The 17614-nt window shown below is 42.4% G+C and overlaps 2 protein-coding genes across 3 annotated transcripts; one reads left to right on the top strand and one right to left on the bottom strand.

Moving 5' to 3' along the window:
• The first annotated feature begins 246 nt into the window (after nucleotides 1-246).
• Nucleotides 247-5359, top strand: lhfpl4b (LHFPL tetraspan subfamily member 4b). 2 transcript variants are annotated; one of them, XR_014871661.1, is made up of 8 exons: nucleotides 247-471; nucleotides 1465-1685; nucleotides 1813-2017; nucleotides 2255-2334; nucleotides 2411-2558; nucleotides 2642-2678; nucleotides 2756-3166; nucleotides 3748-5359. XR_014871661.1 is itself a non-coding variant. In XM_085146926.1 (7 exons), the coding sequence occupies exons 2-6, from the start codon at nucleotides 1467-1469 to the stop codon at nucleotides 2668-2670; spliced, it is 681 nt and encodes a 226-aa protein (XP_085003052.1). In that variant the 5' UTR covers nucleotides 247-471; nucleotides 1465-1466; the 3' UTR covers nucleotides 2671-2678; nucleotides 2756-5359. The 2 variants fall into 2 exon arrangements, 1 of the variants encoding a protein (XP_085003052.1); XM_085146926.1 differs by having other exon boundaries at nucleotides 2756-5359.
• Nucleotides 5360-5915: 556 nt separating this feature from the next.
• pcsk1nl (proprotein convertase subtilisin/kexin type 1 inhibitor, like) lies at nucleotides 5916-16298 on the bottom strand. Its single transcript, XM_085146918.1, has 5 exons — nucleotides 16172-16298; nucleotides 9656-9911; nucleotides 9100-9343; nucleotides 8915-9022; nucleotides 5916-6889 (listed from the first exon to the last, which is right to left on the bottom strand). Exons 1-5 carry the CDS (start codon nucleotides 16223-16225, stop codon nucleotides 6487-6489), a joined length of 1065 nt encoding a protein of 354 aa, XP_085003044.1. The 5' UTR covers nucleotides 16226-16298; the 3' UTR covers nucleotides 5916-6486.
• Between the last annotated feature and the right edge of the window lie 1316 nt (nucleotides 16299-17614).

Raw genomic sequence — 17614 nt, 5'->3', positions numbered from 1 at the left:
CGTACTTCTTTTAAGTACAGTGTATGGACATGCTCAGTGGTAAACAGTCAGAGGAATGACCTTTGCATTCAGTCATGCACCTTTACAGAATAGAATGCATTGGTGCAAATTAACAGACGAATAAAGAAGGTAAAATGAGCCATTTGCTGCTCATATCTTGTAAATTGGTGCGAGATGAATCAAAGTGAACGTTCAGTCCTCTTGCAGCTCCTCAGTCCTCCTGTAGGAGGCGCAGCTCATTACAAACGACCGAGTGTGGAGTGTGGAGGCTCGTCTGTTGTTCGTGTTTCTCCGTCCGCTTATTGATCAGCAGATTATTGTTTACAGCGGAAGCTCCACATCCGGGGATGTAGAGGAGCCCGCCCCCTCCCTGCTGCTGCAGCATCCTCTCATCCGGCAGACAGACAGGTGGAGCTCCTCCCGCAGACAGACAGGTGCACGGACAGACAGGTGGAGCTCCTCACGCTGCAGGTTGGTTGATGCCGTTTTTCTCTTTTTACCGGATGAATACGGCTGCGGCTCGTGCCGTTTCTGTGCTCGGTAAATCACGGGGTGATGATGTGACGTTGGTCTGTAGGTGATCTGATGTTTATCGGCCGCTGATTGGCTGTCGGTCGCTCTGATTCTGCAGCTTTTCGTGTTCTCGGTATCAACCCCGGTTTTTCCCCACTTGGTCTTTGCAGAATTTCTCTGCAGGCTGTCCTGAGCGTCGGTGTCTGCGCTCATTGATGCAGAGCGAGACTCCCCCTGTGCCTCTGTGATTCACTGACGCTCCGTCTGTGCATCTAGGGCTTCACGATTAATCGAATTTTAAATCTCGAACACGATTTTGGCTTCCCATAAATGCACGCGCTCCCGTAATCAGCACCTGACCACGTGCCTGCATGTGCCAATCATAGCTGTTCCCTGAGCCTGCACAGCTGAAAATCTCAGGTAGAGCTCCTGCCGCTACACCTGTCTCCACCTCTCATTCACGTTGTGCAGGTGCAGTGACTGGAGTGGAGGATTTTAATCTCAGATAATACACCGGACTATCATTTATGAAAGGATGCAGGTTTTTTAATAGAGCATTTTCCATTTCGTGCTATAATCTGCTGATATGTTTTGAACCTACCGTGAATAAAATCTGATTATAAGCCTTTTGAAGTAATCGAAGGTCTAACGTAGTTCAGTTTGTATTAGTTTTGGTCTCTGCATGATTGTCAGTCTTTAGGATCTATTGTACGGTCTTCACCTCACAATATAAATACGATTCACAGGTCTTTTCGCGTTGGCATAATCTAACATCACACAGACTTTGTACTTTTTACCGTGCAACCGTCCTGCCACGGTAAAAATTCCAGGTTTCAGGGTAGCAGAGCTGACACGAAGCGCCTTGGAAGGATGAGGACAGTAAAAGAATCTGCAGGTTGTTTAAGTCTACAGACATTTTTCTCGTCATGGTCAAACGTGTCTCTTTCTCAGTGATGTTGGTGTCTCCCAGCCTCGCTGACCTTTCCCGCCTGTACCAGACTGAGTTTGTGCGGAGCGCCCGGGCCGTTGGCGTCCTCTGGGCCGTCTGCACTCTCTGCTTTGCCATCATCCAGGTGGTTATCCTGGTGCAGCCGTCCTGGATCTGCACCACAGACGTTCGCCGACAGCAGGCGGGACCAGAGCCACCCAGCGGCACACTGGGACTGTTTGAGGTGAGAAACGGTGCCTGTCCGATCCACAGCTGAATCTTTTAGGGGTTTCACCTGCACACAGATGGATGATCAAATAGCTTACCCGATCACTTTAATGAACACGTGTATGACATGTGTGTGTTGTCAGGTGTGCATGGAGTCAGACTGGCCGGTCCCAGACTGTCACGGTGGTCTGTCCACTCTGTCTCCACTGCCGTCCTTGCAGTCGGTGGCGGTGTTGGTGGGGGTGTCTCTGTTGGCGGTGTGGACCAGCGTCCTCTGTCTCTGTCTCTTCAGGTTCTGCAGCGCCGCAACGGTTTACAAGATCTGCGCCTGGCTGCAGCTGACTGCAGGTTAGTCATGTTGATGGGTCATTGAATCCCAAACACTTTGGTCACTGTCGTGGTGGTTTGTCTGCAGCTAGACGAGAGCAGAACTGCAGCTCATGGTTATTTTTGCACTTGGCTTGATTTACCAGGCTGGAGGTTGCTGCTTGGTCAGACACTAGTTTTATTTGAGAGGACAGTGTTTCTGTAGTTCCTCTCTCTGCCTGTAGAGGTCAGCTTTTCAAGATTTTCTTGTCTCTGCAGGTTTCTGTCTGGCGTTGGCGTGTCTTCTGTTTCCTGACTCATGGGAGAGTCAGGAGATGAAAGCTCTGTGCGGAGACTCGGTGAGGATTCTGATTGATCGTTTTGCTTCTGGGTGTTTTATCACACTGATGTCCTTAATCGTGACTCTGTCTCCAGGTGGGCAGCTTCTCTCCAGGTAACTGCTCAGTTCACTGGGCCTACATTCTGGCCATCCTGGGAGTTCTTGATTATGCCATCTTGGCCACACTGGCCTTCGTCCTCGCCAACAGACAGGACGCCCTACTTCCACCAGATACCCAGGAATGTGAGTGTGGGGGTAAGGGGGTAAACTCATCTGCCGAGTTAACTTCACAGTTTCATACTAAGACTCTGTTTTCATTGCTGCAGTGACCACAGGTCTGCTGATGACAGCATGAATCAGCAGGTGAGTATCTTCTTTACGTTTTACTAGTCTTCTGTCTTTAAAGCCTCAGATATTTATTTCTTTTTACTCTCTCTTAGGGATGTTCGGTCTTCATTTCTTCAACTCCGCCCGACCTCTTCATCCTCCATCATCATCATCATCTGTTTCTGCATTTCATGGCACGACTGTCTCCTTCAGCTGCAATCGTTCATTGCTGCATGATGTTTCCAGGAGGAGTTGTTTAGTGTTGAACAGAGGAATGTAACAACAGGAGGAAAGAGGCTCTGCGGTGGTGAGTTCGGTGTTCGGGACATTCGGTCGCTGTTCAGTTGAAGAAAAATGGTGAGAAAACGAGCGAGATGGAGTAAATCAAAGGAGAACTATAAGCCCCTTTTAGACCTCCAGTTTTTATCTTCACTCTCACATTAGTGATACCGTCATAACACCTGTGTCAGCAGGCTGGACCCACCTCCAGTAGATGCCGTCAGCACAGGTCGTTTGAGTTGCAGGTGATTTTTTATTTATTTATTTTTTTAACTAGCCACTGGGAGCAGAATGAAGTGTTGGTACTGGATGAGCACAGTTAATAGATTACTACATAGTAACATTTCTACACAGTGTGGCAATCAATCAGGACAACTTTAAAGCAGAAACAAATTTGTCCCACGCATTATATTAAAATATATTTGGGTATTTTGTAGAAAAAACTCAAGTCAGCAAATTGAAGGAAAGTCTTAGATTTCTCTACCGACTTCCTGTTCTGTCAAGCCTTATGTTTAAGACAGTTTAGTAACTGTTTCTGCAGCTTTTAAAATTTACAAAAGTTGTAGAAGAAAGAAAGAAAATCTGCTTTGTAGTTAAAAGTTAAAACTCCAGTTAACAGCCTAGTGTTGATATGTTAAATCTGATATTTTGGGGTGAAACTGTATCCACGCCACTGTCTTTCCATTTAGACAGGCTTTATGTTAATATGAAACTTGTTATACTGTTGCTGTTTGTTTGACTTTTAAGCTACATTAACTAACTAATGGTGTTGAATATTCATGTTAAACATGATGTTGTAAAGGTAATCCCTGTGACTTCCCCGCAGATTTCAAGATGAACGTGTGGCCCAGCACTGATGAGAAGCACAATTGTTAGACAGTATTATTCTACCGTTAAATTTGGTCTTGCTTGGTAGTTAAGTGTCCATGTTTTGTTCGCTGAAGAACAAAGTCCTTTGCAAATCAGTGCCACAAATCTGTGTGCGTGAGCCAAGCGTATTCGCTGTACTATTTAGAGTACTCATTTTTCTCTTAGCTCAACCTTTAGGGACTTGTGTGGAGTACCGTTTGAAAATTTAGCTCATATTTGAAATATGAGCTAAATAGACCCACTTAAATGTAGAAGTGACGACAGGTCACTTTGATGGATTTAGGTCTGAAAAGGTTAAAGAATAAAAGGAGAGGGCTGCTGTGACAATATGTTAGGTCTGAAGATCAGTGGTCCTATGTTGTATAAAATCATCTTATGTCATTTTTCAGCATTTATTAAGTAAAACATTGTTTTAATCAAAGTGGTTAACCTAGCTTAGCACAAGCAGCAAGCCAACAACAAGGGAGACTGTTGGCTAGCATAGCCAGATTTATCTTAAATGTGTCCTAGATAACTGTAGCTTCTACCACTAATGTATTCAGCATGCATAAAAGTCTTATTTACGTTGTATATCATATTATCTAACAGTTTGTCATTAGGAGTCAGAATGAAGTTACCATTAGCGTTATGATATACGCCTATGCTTCCAGCCTGATTTTTAGCTAGGTTAGCTTGCTTTGAGTTAGCTACAAGTTCATTTAGATTTGTGTTAGCTTAAGGTGTTGAATAAACAATAAAATGAATAAAGTGCTCCTACAGGATTAATAGTACTCGATGGATTGTTAGTATACATTACCCTTCATGTCTAGCTAGCTTCTTTAGTCAACTAAACCTCTTTGATTCCCTTTCTAGCTAACATGCTTAAGCGCTGCATCTGAAATCATCTATTCATTAGGATAAAATCTAAATTATTTACTAACCAACAACTTGTGCAATAACCCTTCAGTCTCAATGTAAATGAGCAGTCGAGGTCAGAAGTTTATATACGCTCATCTGTAATAATTCCTTTGAAATGTTCGTTTCATCAAATGATCATACAGCATACGTCTTTAATGACTGTTAAAACATAAGTTTGAAATATATTATCAGGACCTATTAGCAGCTTAAAGAAGTAAATAAAAGCCCCAAATTACCATGACATTCATGCACAAGAGTGTGTATATAAACCTGTAAGAGTTCACTTTGGTAGGCATAAACACACATGTGAATGACATACTGTCACACATACTGAGTCTGTGTACGGGAGTAGGTTAGAGTTGGGTGTGGGATTTCAGATGCAGCGCGGTTCTTTGTGCTAAGCTCAGCTAACCACAGAGATAAAACTGATGGAGAGCATTAGTGTTTGCTGTCAGCATGACCTTTGACCTGTAAGGTACATGAATAAATGTGTTCCCTTCTGTGTTTAAAATGTTTTTGTTGTTAATGAGATTATGCTGTGTCTTTATTAGATTCAGTTTAACTTATTTTTTTTCTTCCATAGACCAGACATGTGTTTATTGGAAAACAGATTTTTGGAATGATTCAAAAGTTTTTCTGTTTCAATGTTTTATTAAAATGTAACAAAGCTGTTAAGTGGAATGAGTTATTTCTGTATGCTGGATTTGACTTTTCCCAGAAATGGGAAGTTGTGATCTGGACCTCCAAAGGTTTGATGAACAAAGTTGGGAAAGACTTAACCTAGTTAATTTACTTACCTGAAACAGAATAATCAAAAAGATGTGCTATTTGTTTTTAATGATATTATAGCCAAATTGTTTTGTATATATTTTAAACAGTTAAGTCAGAATGATTGTTTCATATTTATTAACTTAAATTCAGAGTACTTGGGGTGTGAAGACTGTGATAAAAGTGTCATTTTTTTTCACACCAATGTGACCCATAATTGATTAAACGAACAAGTTTTTTTTTTTATCAAATAAGATCTGCCACCTCAACTTATAAACTCACCAGACTTTCCCATAGATTTTCCCATAGACCTCAACACAATCGGACTGTTTTTTGCAAGCAGATGAGTCTCCCCCTGCTGGCCATTAGAAAAATTACAGGTCCTACACTGTTCTCCCTTTCGACAACCACAGGATGCGTCCGTCTTTGGTGGGGACAAAAACAGACAGCAGGCGGCAGTGGAGGTCGACTTTACCGACTTTATTTCTGAGTGTGACATGAATCAAAATTTCACCACAGACAGACGAATCATCACAAGCTGAAGTACAGGAACACAACGAGAACGTATTGATCACATAGCTGATGAGCCATTGCCAAGGTTATTACCACTTTCCACCATCTCTCCATCTTTTTTGACAGAAGGAAGCTCGATTTAATGGCGAACCTGTAACAATGTAACCACATTACAGTAATGAAGAGTCTAACTACAAGTCCCAGAGACCATTGCAGTAGATTATCAGCCAATCGGAGAGCTTGAGAAAGAAGTTTCTTTTCACAAATTTGATTCAGGTGAATTTTTAGATTTTGGTTCATTGAATGTGCTGGAACAATGCCTGCTGAGGTTCATGGGAAATGTAGTGTTTTAAAGAGTCGCACAAACAGAACCGTTTTATCTTTTTCCATCTGTTTGACATTTCTCCTCATTTTTACAACAAACAACCTGATAAATGTTCACGAAAGCAGCAGGAACAAATGAAAAAGATGCACAAATAAAAACCTGAATGACAACGTATACTCTTTTCTCTACTCCTCACTCCCTCATGTACTCCAGAATCTGATCCACCAATATTTGTGGGTCGTAGTTCAGAGCAGCTCTCCTCCGGCGCCTACGACTCCCATGATTCAGTTCCTCTGCGTCGCCTGTTGACGTAGTGTCGATGCGTTTCATCCTCTGCAGCCCGACCACCTGGGGGTGCAGCTTCTCTCCTTGCTCCTCTCCGTCGTAATCCTCCAGCCTCTTCACCCTGAGGAGGGGAGGGTCGTTGCTAGGTGAAGGGGGAGCCAGATCGTCAAGAGAACGGCGGGTTCTTCTGTGGGCGGAGCTAACAGGCTCAGGTGCTTTCGCTGACAGGTCCCTCTTCGCTCTGCGACCAGAGGAGGCGACCGAGGCACCGTTAGGACCGATGCTGGAGAGTATCCCAGCAACCATCCGCCTAAGGAGGGGATACATGGCCATCTTGAATTTATTATTATTATTATTGATAATATTATTAAACAAAATAATTAAGCAATTTATTAATAAATCATACTATTAATTTACATCATGAAATAAAGAGTCGGTGGTTCAGCAGCTGTGGGCACGTCATTGGATCATTAAGTTCAGTTTTACATTTTCTAATAAGTATAAAACTGAAACAAGTCAAATGAAGACACATAATTAATAATAACATTTCTGATATTAGTTCCCAAATGGTCTTCAGGGAAGTCAAAGTGTGCCTTTAGATTTTTTTGCTTTTTGCTTTGACGTGTGTCAAAAAAGAAAAAAGATTGAAAAACACTAAATACATCCATCAGATCCCTGATGTACTAAAAATAAAAATAAACAATATCTACTAAATTTCATAGAGATTAATATAATTCAGCTCTACGTGCATCATGTTTTAAGTTAGTGTGTCTTTTAGCGAGCAGTGCAGTTTAGGACCAATCTAAACTGGTTCAAAACATACTTAGGAAACAGGAAATACTTTGTATCAATAGGTAACTTCACATCTGAGCAGACAAGTATCACATGTGGAGTTCCTCAAGGTTCCATCTTGGGACTCCTTCTGTTTAACATTTACATACTCCCACTGGCACAGATTATAAAGAACAACAAAATAAACTACCATAGCTATGCAGATGACACACAATTGTGATATATACATATCACAATGTCAGCAGGAGACCGAGGCCCTGTACAGGCTCTTGGTAAATGCATTGAGGAAATTAATGACTGGTTGTGCCACAATTTTCTCCAGCTAAACAAAAACAAACCTGAAGTAATAGTCTTTGGTGCCAAGGAAAAACAATTACAGGTCACCAGAGAACTTCAATCTATACACCTAAAAACCACCAAGCAGGAGAGAAATTTGGGTGTAGTGATGGATGCAGACCTAAACTTAAAAAAACACATTGAGACAATAACAAAATCAGCTTACTGTCACCTCAAGAATATTTCAAGGATAAAAGATCTGATGTCTCAACTAGTCCATGCATTCATCTTTAGCAGGCTTGATTACTGTAACAGCATCTTTACAGGTCTACCTAAAAATCAGTTAGACATCTACAGCTCATTCAGAGCTCTGCTGCTCGAGTCCTCACTAAGACCAAAAAAGTGGACCACATCAGTCCAGTTCTGAGGTCTTTACACTGGCTGCCTGTCCGTCAGAGGATAGACTTTAAAGTTCTGATGCTGGTCTATAAAGCTCTGAATGGTTTAGGACCAAAATACATCAGTGACCTCCTGACCCAGTATGAACCTTCCAGATCCCTCAGGTCATCTGGATCCGGTTTTTTATCAGTTCCCAGAGTCAGAACCAAACAGGGAGAAGCTGCATTCAGCTTTTATGCTCCTTATATCTGGAACAAACTCCCAGAAAGCCTCAGATCAGCTGAAACACTCAGTTTATTTAAATCCAGGTTGAAGACTCACCTGTTCTCAGCTGCATTTGAATAAAACACCAAATCCTGTAAAGCACTGTTTTACTTTTAAGCTTAAATTTCAAAACTTACATTTTAACTACTGATTTTTATCTACTGTTCCTTTCTTTCTTTTTCCCATCTTAAATGATGCTTTTTATTTGTTTTGGATTTTTAATGTCTCTGTAAAGCACTTTGAATCACCCTGTTTCCCTGTAAACCGTTGGATGTTCTCAATAAGTGTTAATATATGAATAGAGGAGGACACAAATATAGATGTCTCTCTAAAATAATCAAAACATTTCAATATTTTAGGGTGGAAAACTTTTATTCAGAGAAAACTAATTCATTCTGTAATTAGTCATGCTAAATTAAAACTTTGTTCACACTGTTTTAATATATTCTGATTCTTTCTCTCCATTTCTTAACTTTCTTTTCAAAGTTCTTTCATTTAATAATTAAACTCACAGTTACAGTGCACAGATTTTTAAGAACTCTGTAGAGCAGCAGGTGGAGCGGACTGATCCATCGTTTATCCATTAACAGATTGGTGAGCTCACCTCAGGGTCTCCTGGTCTCGGCTCAGTCCTGATGCGACTCGTCCAGCCTGCTGACGTCTCTCCTGTTTTGCTCTTTCCAGCAGCGTCTGAGCGAGCCGGGGATCCATCCTGAGAAAATCATGCTTTATTATTATTGATTACTTTTTCTGTCTCCTACAGATTCTCAGCATGAAACTAAAATTTACCTGTCAAGCAGGGCCTGAGCAAGCTGGGGCTCCACAAGGCCCCACCAGGCGGCCCGGGGCCTCCCCATGCTCATCCCCCTTCCAGTCTCATCGTAGTCTGCAGGAGCAGGGCCCTGGAAGTCCCTTGTGGGGCCCTGATCATCCTCCTCATCCTCCTCCTCCTCGACCACTTCCACGTCACCCGGACCGACCAGTCCCGCGCTCTCTGCCTCGCTCAGTAGGCGGAGCAGAGCTGCCAGGTAGGCTGTGGACATATTTGATTGGTGTACTTAGAAGTTGGTTTTAATTTTGCCTAAATAAGTATACTGATGATAAACTGATACGGAGAAACGTTTACAATGGAAATAATTGAAGTGATGTGAGGAAACAAAGACAAAATATTGTTTTTTACCAATAAATTAATGAAAATTTCTAGAACAAAGTCAGAATTTTTGTTCATATGTAAAACACTAAAAAAAAAAAAGAGTAAACAAAGTTTCCCTGAAAATAAAAAATCTCAAGAAAAACATAAAAGAAAGTTGTTTAAAAAAGGTTTAAAGGATTCAAGTTTCCTAACCCGCTCGCTGCTCCTCTTCCTGCTCCTTCCTCTGGTCTCTCTCCACCAATCGCTGCAGTGCCTGGTCCAAGCCCCTCCCCCTCCAGTCATCTGATTGGTAGTACAGGTCATTGGCCCTGCCTCCTCCCTGCATGGCAGGATATGACATCATCTGATCTTCATAAGGCAGCAGGTTAGGGAGGTCTCTGCGCTGGCGTCTGACTCCACCCACTGACACATCCAGGCCGTGGCCCCCAGCACGAGCTGCAGGCAGAGACTGAGCGAGACAGACCAGAAGTTACAGCTCAGATAAACTTAAATTTTTATTCTCAGGGATTAAAAATAAAATCCATCTCATGAAAGAACAGATGCCTTCTGTCAGATTTAGGGACTAGCTAAACTAGCTAGGTACTTTCCAGTAACTGAGCAGGTAGATACGATATTAAATAAGCTATGAAATACAAATACATCCAAAATAGGAGAATTCCCTCAAATTAATCACCACCAACAGAAATACTTGACTTTCACTTGAGCTAATTTGAAACTTTGTCCATTATATGTGGCAGATTAACAGCTAATTGCTCAGCTTCTTTCCTCCATATGTGAACATGTCAACATCATCGGCATACAGAGCACGAGGAAGCTGAAAAACAGATATTGATCTGTGCAGCACCCACCAAGCAAACGAGGCTGAAACATTAACGTTGTGTCCCCTGCCAAACTGCACCAAGGACTACAGATGATGTTGTTTCCATGGTTACAGTCCTTTCAGATTGTGTCTTACGAAGCAAGAAATATTGATCAGGTTATTGCAAACAGAGCTTTTCCTTTGATGTAGCACCACTGATATGAACTAGCTGTGATCAGAGAGCCACAAAACGTCCACTCTAGCAGGATTAAATATGCACGTATACATGTAATCTTGTCCTTGTGTTGTGAACTGACTTCTCTCCATGTGCCTGGATGTTGTAACATCGGGTTGCGTTTAGCGGTTGAGAGGAGGCGGCAAAACACTTAGCAGGGTAGCCAAAAGAATACACATTCGCACTGGCATTGGGAAGTCCACAGCGTGTTCTCTTCATCAACCATATAAGCCCGGTTGAACGGCTGCAGCTTAACAAACATAGCGCGCAGTGTTCGTACAACCCATAACGTTGCAAACAAAGGTGTCTGGAGAGGTAAAACATAAAATCCGTCCCTCCTCATGCACTAGCGTGCAAGCACATGTCCACACAATCACAGAGAGAGTCAGTGGCGCATACGGATGACTTGGGTTGTCTTAAAGAGACACCAGACCATTGTGACTGTTACAATGTCAACAATATAAATCTTTGAAGCAGTCTCCTTAAAGTGTTAATCGGTTAGTTAACTCAATATTCATTAGTGCTGAAGGTCAGGAGTTCGATTTCCCTGTGGTTCATTTGCTTTCAATGAGATTCTTACTTAAGAGAGAATAATTCCTTTTCATCTTGAGTTAACCAATGAGCGGATGATAGAAAGCTAACTTTCCCTCTCCACAAAGTGTCGAAATGTTCGCAGAAGGAAGGAAAGGTGTGAGAACAGATGTGACGCAGCAGTTTCTGTTCCTAAGTGAGTGTGTGTGAGACCGAGGAGGACTGATGCAGTGATGAAGAGGGTTATCGATGAGCTGTCTGAGGCCTCGGGGTGATCACATTTATATCAAACTCTCAGACCACGGTGATATCAATCAGTGAGCTGCACATACGGTGACTCAGCAGCAGTTCTGGCTGTATGATTGCACTGAGAAATTATTGTTCTTCTATTTAGTATTCACATCGCAATTAATACTCGAGTTACCACTTAGATGTGCAACTGAGATGGATCTCACCACCACACGTTGCTGTGAAAAGCTCTTTGAGCTGCTTTCAACTAATTATGCTGAAGGCTTTGTGGTAATAACGGTGAACCTAACCTGCTAATTCACAACTCCATATTTTTCTTCTCATACTCAATTACAGTAGCTTTGCCACCATAATCACCTTATATTGGGGCTTGGTGCAGTCATTTTAGTTCATTTCCCCCGTGCTTTTATCCAGTTTTCTTCTGATTGGCTGCCCCTCCCAAACATCTGTGCTCATAGCCAGAGCTGTGTCTGAGACAGCTATATTAGAGATATCCCATATCAGTGGCGTCATCTGAGGAAAAGGCAGAGCATTTAGAGCAGTCTGGAGTCTGAGCTTTTGGCTCACAGGGATCATTTTTCATGCTCTGGCTTCATTATTTCCAATTTTAACCATGCTTCATACAAATATCCACCATTTATTAAGAAATAAAACATTCTTTAAATCTACTATTTTTTAAAAAAGAGAAAAAGATCTGTGCTACATCTCACACAAACATGCTTGTACTGAACACGCCATCCAAATTTGGCGATATATTCTGCAGCACCACCTGGTGTTTCCACTCCTCCACCCCTGGCATCAACCTTCTTCTTCTTCTTCTTTTACCTCTAGGCTCCAAGGGGATATTTACTTTTCACTTCCCAGTTCCTGTGCATCTCTTATTTTCAGAGAATGATGAGCTAAACGATCACCTCTAATTATACTCTTCTGCTTAAATCTAGCAATTCTTTCTGTCACAAGTGTCTGAATGAAATGTGTTAATCCTCGTCATTGGGAGACAGATATGTGACTTAATGCTTAAGTGACAGTTACACATCAGTGCATCTGCGCTGACATAGAGCGACTCATGGGTAAAGTACCTAAAACTGCTCCTCAGTATGAAGAGTCTGAATAGGCTGCAAGCAATCTTTGCTCAGGATTAATGGAAGCGTGAGAGAAAAATGCTTCAACAGCTTCTTTCACATGAAAGAAGCTGTCGCTTTGACTGTGAGATGATTAAATCTTCCATGCCAGGCGATCGCAGCAGACAGATCCGGGTTCATCCTGCTGCAGCAGCTTTAATTTCCAGCCGAGATGTGTCAGAGTTCTCGAACTAACACTGATTTACGATGATAATATGTCTCCGCCTGCAGCACAGCAGCTTATTCCGGAGAGGAGGAGGGTTGTATCTGTGGCTCTGTGCGATGGTGAGACAGCGGCGTGATGAAGAGATGAAGGAGGAGGAGGTAATGAGCCCTCTGAGGAGAATAACTCTCTGACTCACTGTGGGATCCAGTATTTTCTGCAAACGTTAGAGCAGCTCTGACACGGCGCTCTGGGAGATTAAAACATCAGCATAAAAACCTAAAAAAGAGCTTTTCTTTGCTTCCTGTGCAGCACGGAGCGAGAATTTAGTCATATTAAGCCAAAAATGTCCACATTTTCCCATCATATCATGATCTTTCACCGTTTTCCAGATTGAACTGTGCACCGTATGGAAAAACACAGGTCCAGCAGATGTGTTAGGGATTCTGCTCATAGATGATAGCTCATAGCATCGTAACTTCCCAAAGACGAGGCAGGTGTCCAAATTACACCCTGCTTTATCCTCCCATTTGACATCAATAAATAAGCCTTAACTGAGATCGTAAACGCACAAGGACAATGTTTACTGAGGTCACAAACCAAAAAAGCAAAGGTCCAATTTCACATATACTTAATACAACCAGTCTGGGGTTTGAGACCTGAAGAGTCTCCCCCTGCTGGCTATTGGAAAGAATGCATGTTTAAGACGCTTGCATCCATTTTTCAGACCCTGAATCCACAATCATCTATGGGTGAAACGTGATTATAAAGAAGAGTGAAGTTCTTCCAAAGTTAAAGAGCAAAATAATTCCATGTTAGGTGGCTGCAGGGGTGCCAGGAGAGTCTATGGCTGTATCCCAATTCAGGGTCTGCAGCCTTAAAGGCCGCATTTTAAGGCCGATTACGTCACAGCGACGCGACGAAGGTTGTCCCAATTCAAAGGCTGCTCGAAATGCGGCCCTCAAATGCGTCCTTCATTTCCCTGAATTTTAAGGACGTGGCGGTGTAGACTTCGTGGCCCAACATCTCCCAGAATGCATAGCGCGGCGGTGGGTGTGGATAATTTTGCCGAAAAAAAAACGGCAGATGAGGGGCGCCGAAGAGTAAACTTTAAGTAAGTACTGAATATGACGTCACTTATTTATGTGCAAATGTTTAATAACGAAGAACATTAAAACATTCCTGTTGGCCACATGTCAGCAAAGTTATGTGACATTAGTGACGTTTGTACTAACTTGGTTTTAAAGCCTTTACTTTAAAATATACGCCGTTCAATAGCTGAGCTTAATCAGAGAATGATCAAAGCTCATGTAGAAACAAACAAACAAATGAGCAAAAGATTTTCTCCTTCATTTCTGTCAAACAAAGCTGTATGAAACGGCTGTTAGTATCATGGTTGCTAGGCAACCTGGGCAGCACGACGGAGGCTAGACCGTCCCATTTCACAAGCCTCGCACTTCCGGCCTTAGCGGTCTTTGAGTACGCGGCTCTTGAGGATCGTTGAGGCTGCGTACTTTAAGGCTGCAGACCCTGAATTGGGATACAGCCTATAGTTCAAATCCCACAATCCAATGAAAATACACCGTCTCTGTGAGCCGCCCGAGGTCGCATTTTTATTTGCTGTTTATTTTTATTCTGACCTGCTGGTTTGTTAGCTTTACCTGGTTAGAATTACAAAGATCATGACTTGGGTTAAAATAGGATTAGATGTTTTTTCAGCGCTCAGGTTTCTCGGTTGCCTGGATACCTGATCACGCGACCATTAAAAAGAAAGTCATATTTCTAATGAGATACATTTGTTTCAGTGTTATGCTCTGTCTGTCTGTGGTACTCATCATGACTGTGAAAGTCACTTTGTTCCTCACGGAAGTGAAGCAACCAAGAAACATGAGCTCTGAAAGAATCATCATATTTTTCATATTTCTGTGGCGAAGAAGCTTTTAATGGGAGAGGAGCGAAAAGATCTTGTGTCAGACCGGATGAACTAATGGGCAGCATAAAGACCCAGTAAAAGGTTCAAAAAGAATTAATTTGGACTGAATCATGCAGATGTGTCATGCTGGAGATGGGCAAAATAAGCCACTCTTTAACATTTTTACACAAAATCAAGCTTTATTATCACAACCCTCATATTTATCTGGAAGTGAGGGGTCTCCGCAGAAGTAAGGTTAAGCAGTATGTGTTGTTTTCAGCCTGCAGTAGTTAGATAGAAGCTACGTATCTATAACGTTACTGATGTCAATCAACGTGCTGGTTGAAGTCCCACAACCTATATGTCTGTGTAGCCAAACAGGTATGTAAACGGACACCATAATGGGACCATAAGTCCCACAAAAGTTAACATGACATTATGCACAGGTCGAACGCTGTTGGACTAGACCAGTAAAGAGAATGGCAGCACTTTATCATAAGCATGAAAAGGTCAGATTGAAAAAGGGCAGGTAAAAGCAGAGAACTGACGGTTTGCTCAGGATGTTCTTTGTAAACAACATTTGTTCTCTAAGCTGAAGGAGCAGCAAAAGCAAGGACATGAACAAGAGCAGCCCATGTTGTAAGCTGTTCCGTACATGTTTTACACTCCCCCCGGGTGACAGCACACAGCTGCTTATCACCTACAGACCGCCACGCCAGGATCTGTCGCTGAGTCTTTAAAACATGTTTAAAAATTAAAGTCCAGGATGATGATGTCAGTGTCTAAACCTCGGTAACAAAGTGAGCACTGTGTGCAGTACAGGTGCAGTTGTGTTGTTGTGCACATACTGAATAAAGATTACATAACTTTATTGTCACAGCGCCGTGAGACCAAATATAATTTTTCCCTCAGAGACAATAAACCTCATCTCTATTATCGCTCAGTCATTTAGGTCTGTATGCTCAGGGAAGCGAACCCTGTCCTCACAAATAATGAACAGCAGTGCACACACACACACACCCACGCACACACACACACACACACGCACACACACACACACACACGCACGCTGAGCAGTCATTATGTGTCAGGAGACCTGCTGTATCCTGTGTAATCTACGGCCGTGTTGCTGTGGGTAACCGTCTCCTGTCGCTATGGTGACAGCAGCTGAAACGAAATGTTCTTCCTGACACAGCAGCTACCCACAGACACACACACACACACACATCCACACACAAAAATAGACTCATGATTGTCCTGCTATCTTTGAGAGGACCCGCGGTGAAATGATGCATCTGAGGGTCCAAACGCAGACCCTGGACCTGGTTCTGACCTGGTTCTGACCTGGTTCTGACCTGGTTCTGGTTCTCTCCGAACATCTAAAACTCAGTTTGATCTTCACGTAGATGCCGCAGCCTCACAACATCTCAGTTTCTCTGCACTGATTCCCCTCAGCTGTTAATCAATACCTAATCAATGAAATAGAAAACAGAAGACAGGCACACACATGTGTGTGTGTGTGTGTGTGCTGACAGGTAGAAGATAAACAGCAGTGACATTGTTTTGCATCAGTGTCAGGTTACCGTGACGATGCAGCACCGTGGAGATGAATGGCTGGATAAACACATGCGACACATATGTAAACATGCTCTCTCTCTCTCTGTATGTGTGTGTGCCGTCGGTGAGACTCGTCCTTACCTGAGTGGTGTGGATCAGAGCAGTGCTGAGCAGCAGGAGGCCGAGAGACGCCATGCTACAGGCCAAGCACACACACAAACACACACTGAGGCAGGATGCAGACACTCCTCTGATAAAAGGGAGGAGGGGGGAGGGAACAGAGAGAGGGAGGAGCGATGACTCAGGAGAGAAGGCGAGAGGAGAAAGGAAAGAGAAGGAGGAGACAGGGAGGGATTTTGAGATGGAGTAAGATAATAACAGAAGACAGAGGACAAAATAGGATGTGATGAAAAATGGAAGAACTAAGAATTATGGGAGTGAATAAGGTGGGAGAAAAAAATAATTTAAGGACATAAGGAAGGAGATAAGAAGACACAGAAAGCGATAAGTTTAGAAAAGGGGATAAGTTTGGCTGTAAGGGCATAAGGAAGGAGTTGAAGTAAGGAGATAGATGTCAACACAAGGAAATAAAATACGGGAATAAAATTTCAGAAATGAGACAAAGGGACAACGGAGGAGAAAACAAATGTAAAAAGTGGAAATAAATAAGATAAGGAAGGTAATAAGAAATGGGACAAGTAAGAAGATCAGTGCATAAGGGAATGCAAGAAATAGGATACAAGGAAAAAAGAAAGGATTTCATGAATTTAAGGAAAGAGGGGGTGAGGGAGGAAAAGGGGAAAAGGACACGAGGAGAAAAGGATATAAAGTGTATAAAACAAAAAGGGGCAAGGATTAAGATTAGGACATAAGGGGCGGCATGACGAGGAAGATAAGGGCACAAAAAAGGCAATAAGGAGACAAGTGAGGAGGAAAGATATAAGAAATAGTGTGGAAGAAGTAGTTACAGAGATAAGGAATTAAATAAACGAGGAGTTAAGGAACAGGTAAAGAACCAAAGCAAAGAAGTATGTATTTCCATAACAAGGAGAGAAGGATATATGGAAGTTGCTAAGGATGAAGAGAAGGACACAACAGACTAAACACAGAAGAACCAAAAGATGCACCGACGGAGACGAGATGACTGACCCAAGAAGAAGAAAAAGAAGAGGAAGGATCACTTTTTCCCCCAGAAACATTTGATTGGCTGACAAATTAAAACAAACGTAAAAGAAAAGCAGCAACACTCCAAAACAGCTCGCTGACTGAAACATCTGAAGATTTATAGCCAATAATTGAGATCCTGTCAAAAGGCAGAAAGCCACAGAGGAAGCTTTTAACAGAAACACTTCCTGCTCCGGGTTTTTATAGCACAATCTTCATCCTTTTTACAGCTGCCCTCACGTCCTCCTCTAATAATCCTCTGAAATTCCAGATTCATTGACTTTCTGCTATTAGTTCTCCTCTCTCATTTTCTTCAATCTTGAGCTCATCATAGTATTTCTTACAACCTCTCACTCGATTCACTTCCATCTCTATCCTTAACCACTCTAACCTGGCTCACATCCTTTTGCAGCTCACATC

This window comes from Neolamprologus multifasciatus, chromosome 20 (assembly GCF_963576455.1).
Source record: "Neolamprologus multifasciatus chromosome 20, fNeoMul1.2, whole genome shotgun sequence".
Lineage (NCBI taxonomy): Eukaryota > Metazoa > Chordata > Actinopteri > Cichliformes > Cichlidae > Neolamprologus > Neolamprologus multifasciatus.
The sequence above is the reverse complement of the archived record's forward strand: the minus strand, read 5'-3'. Positions and strand labels throughout refer to the sequence as shown.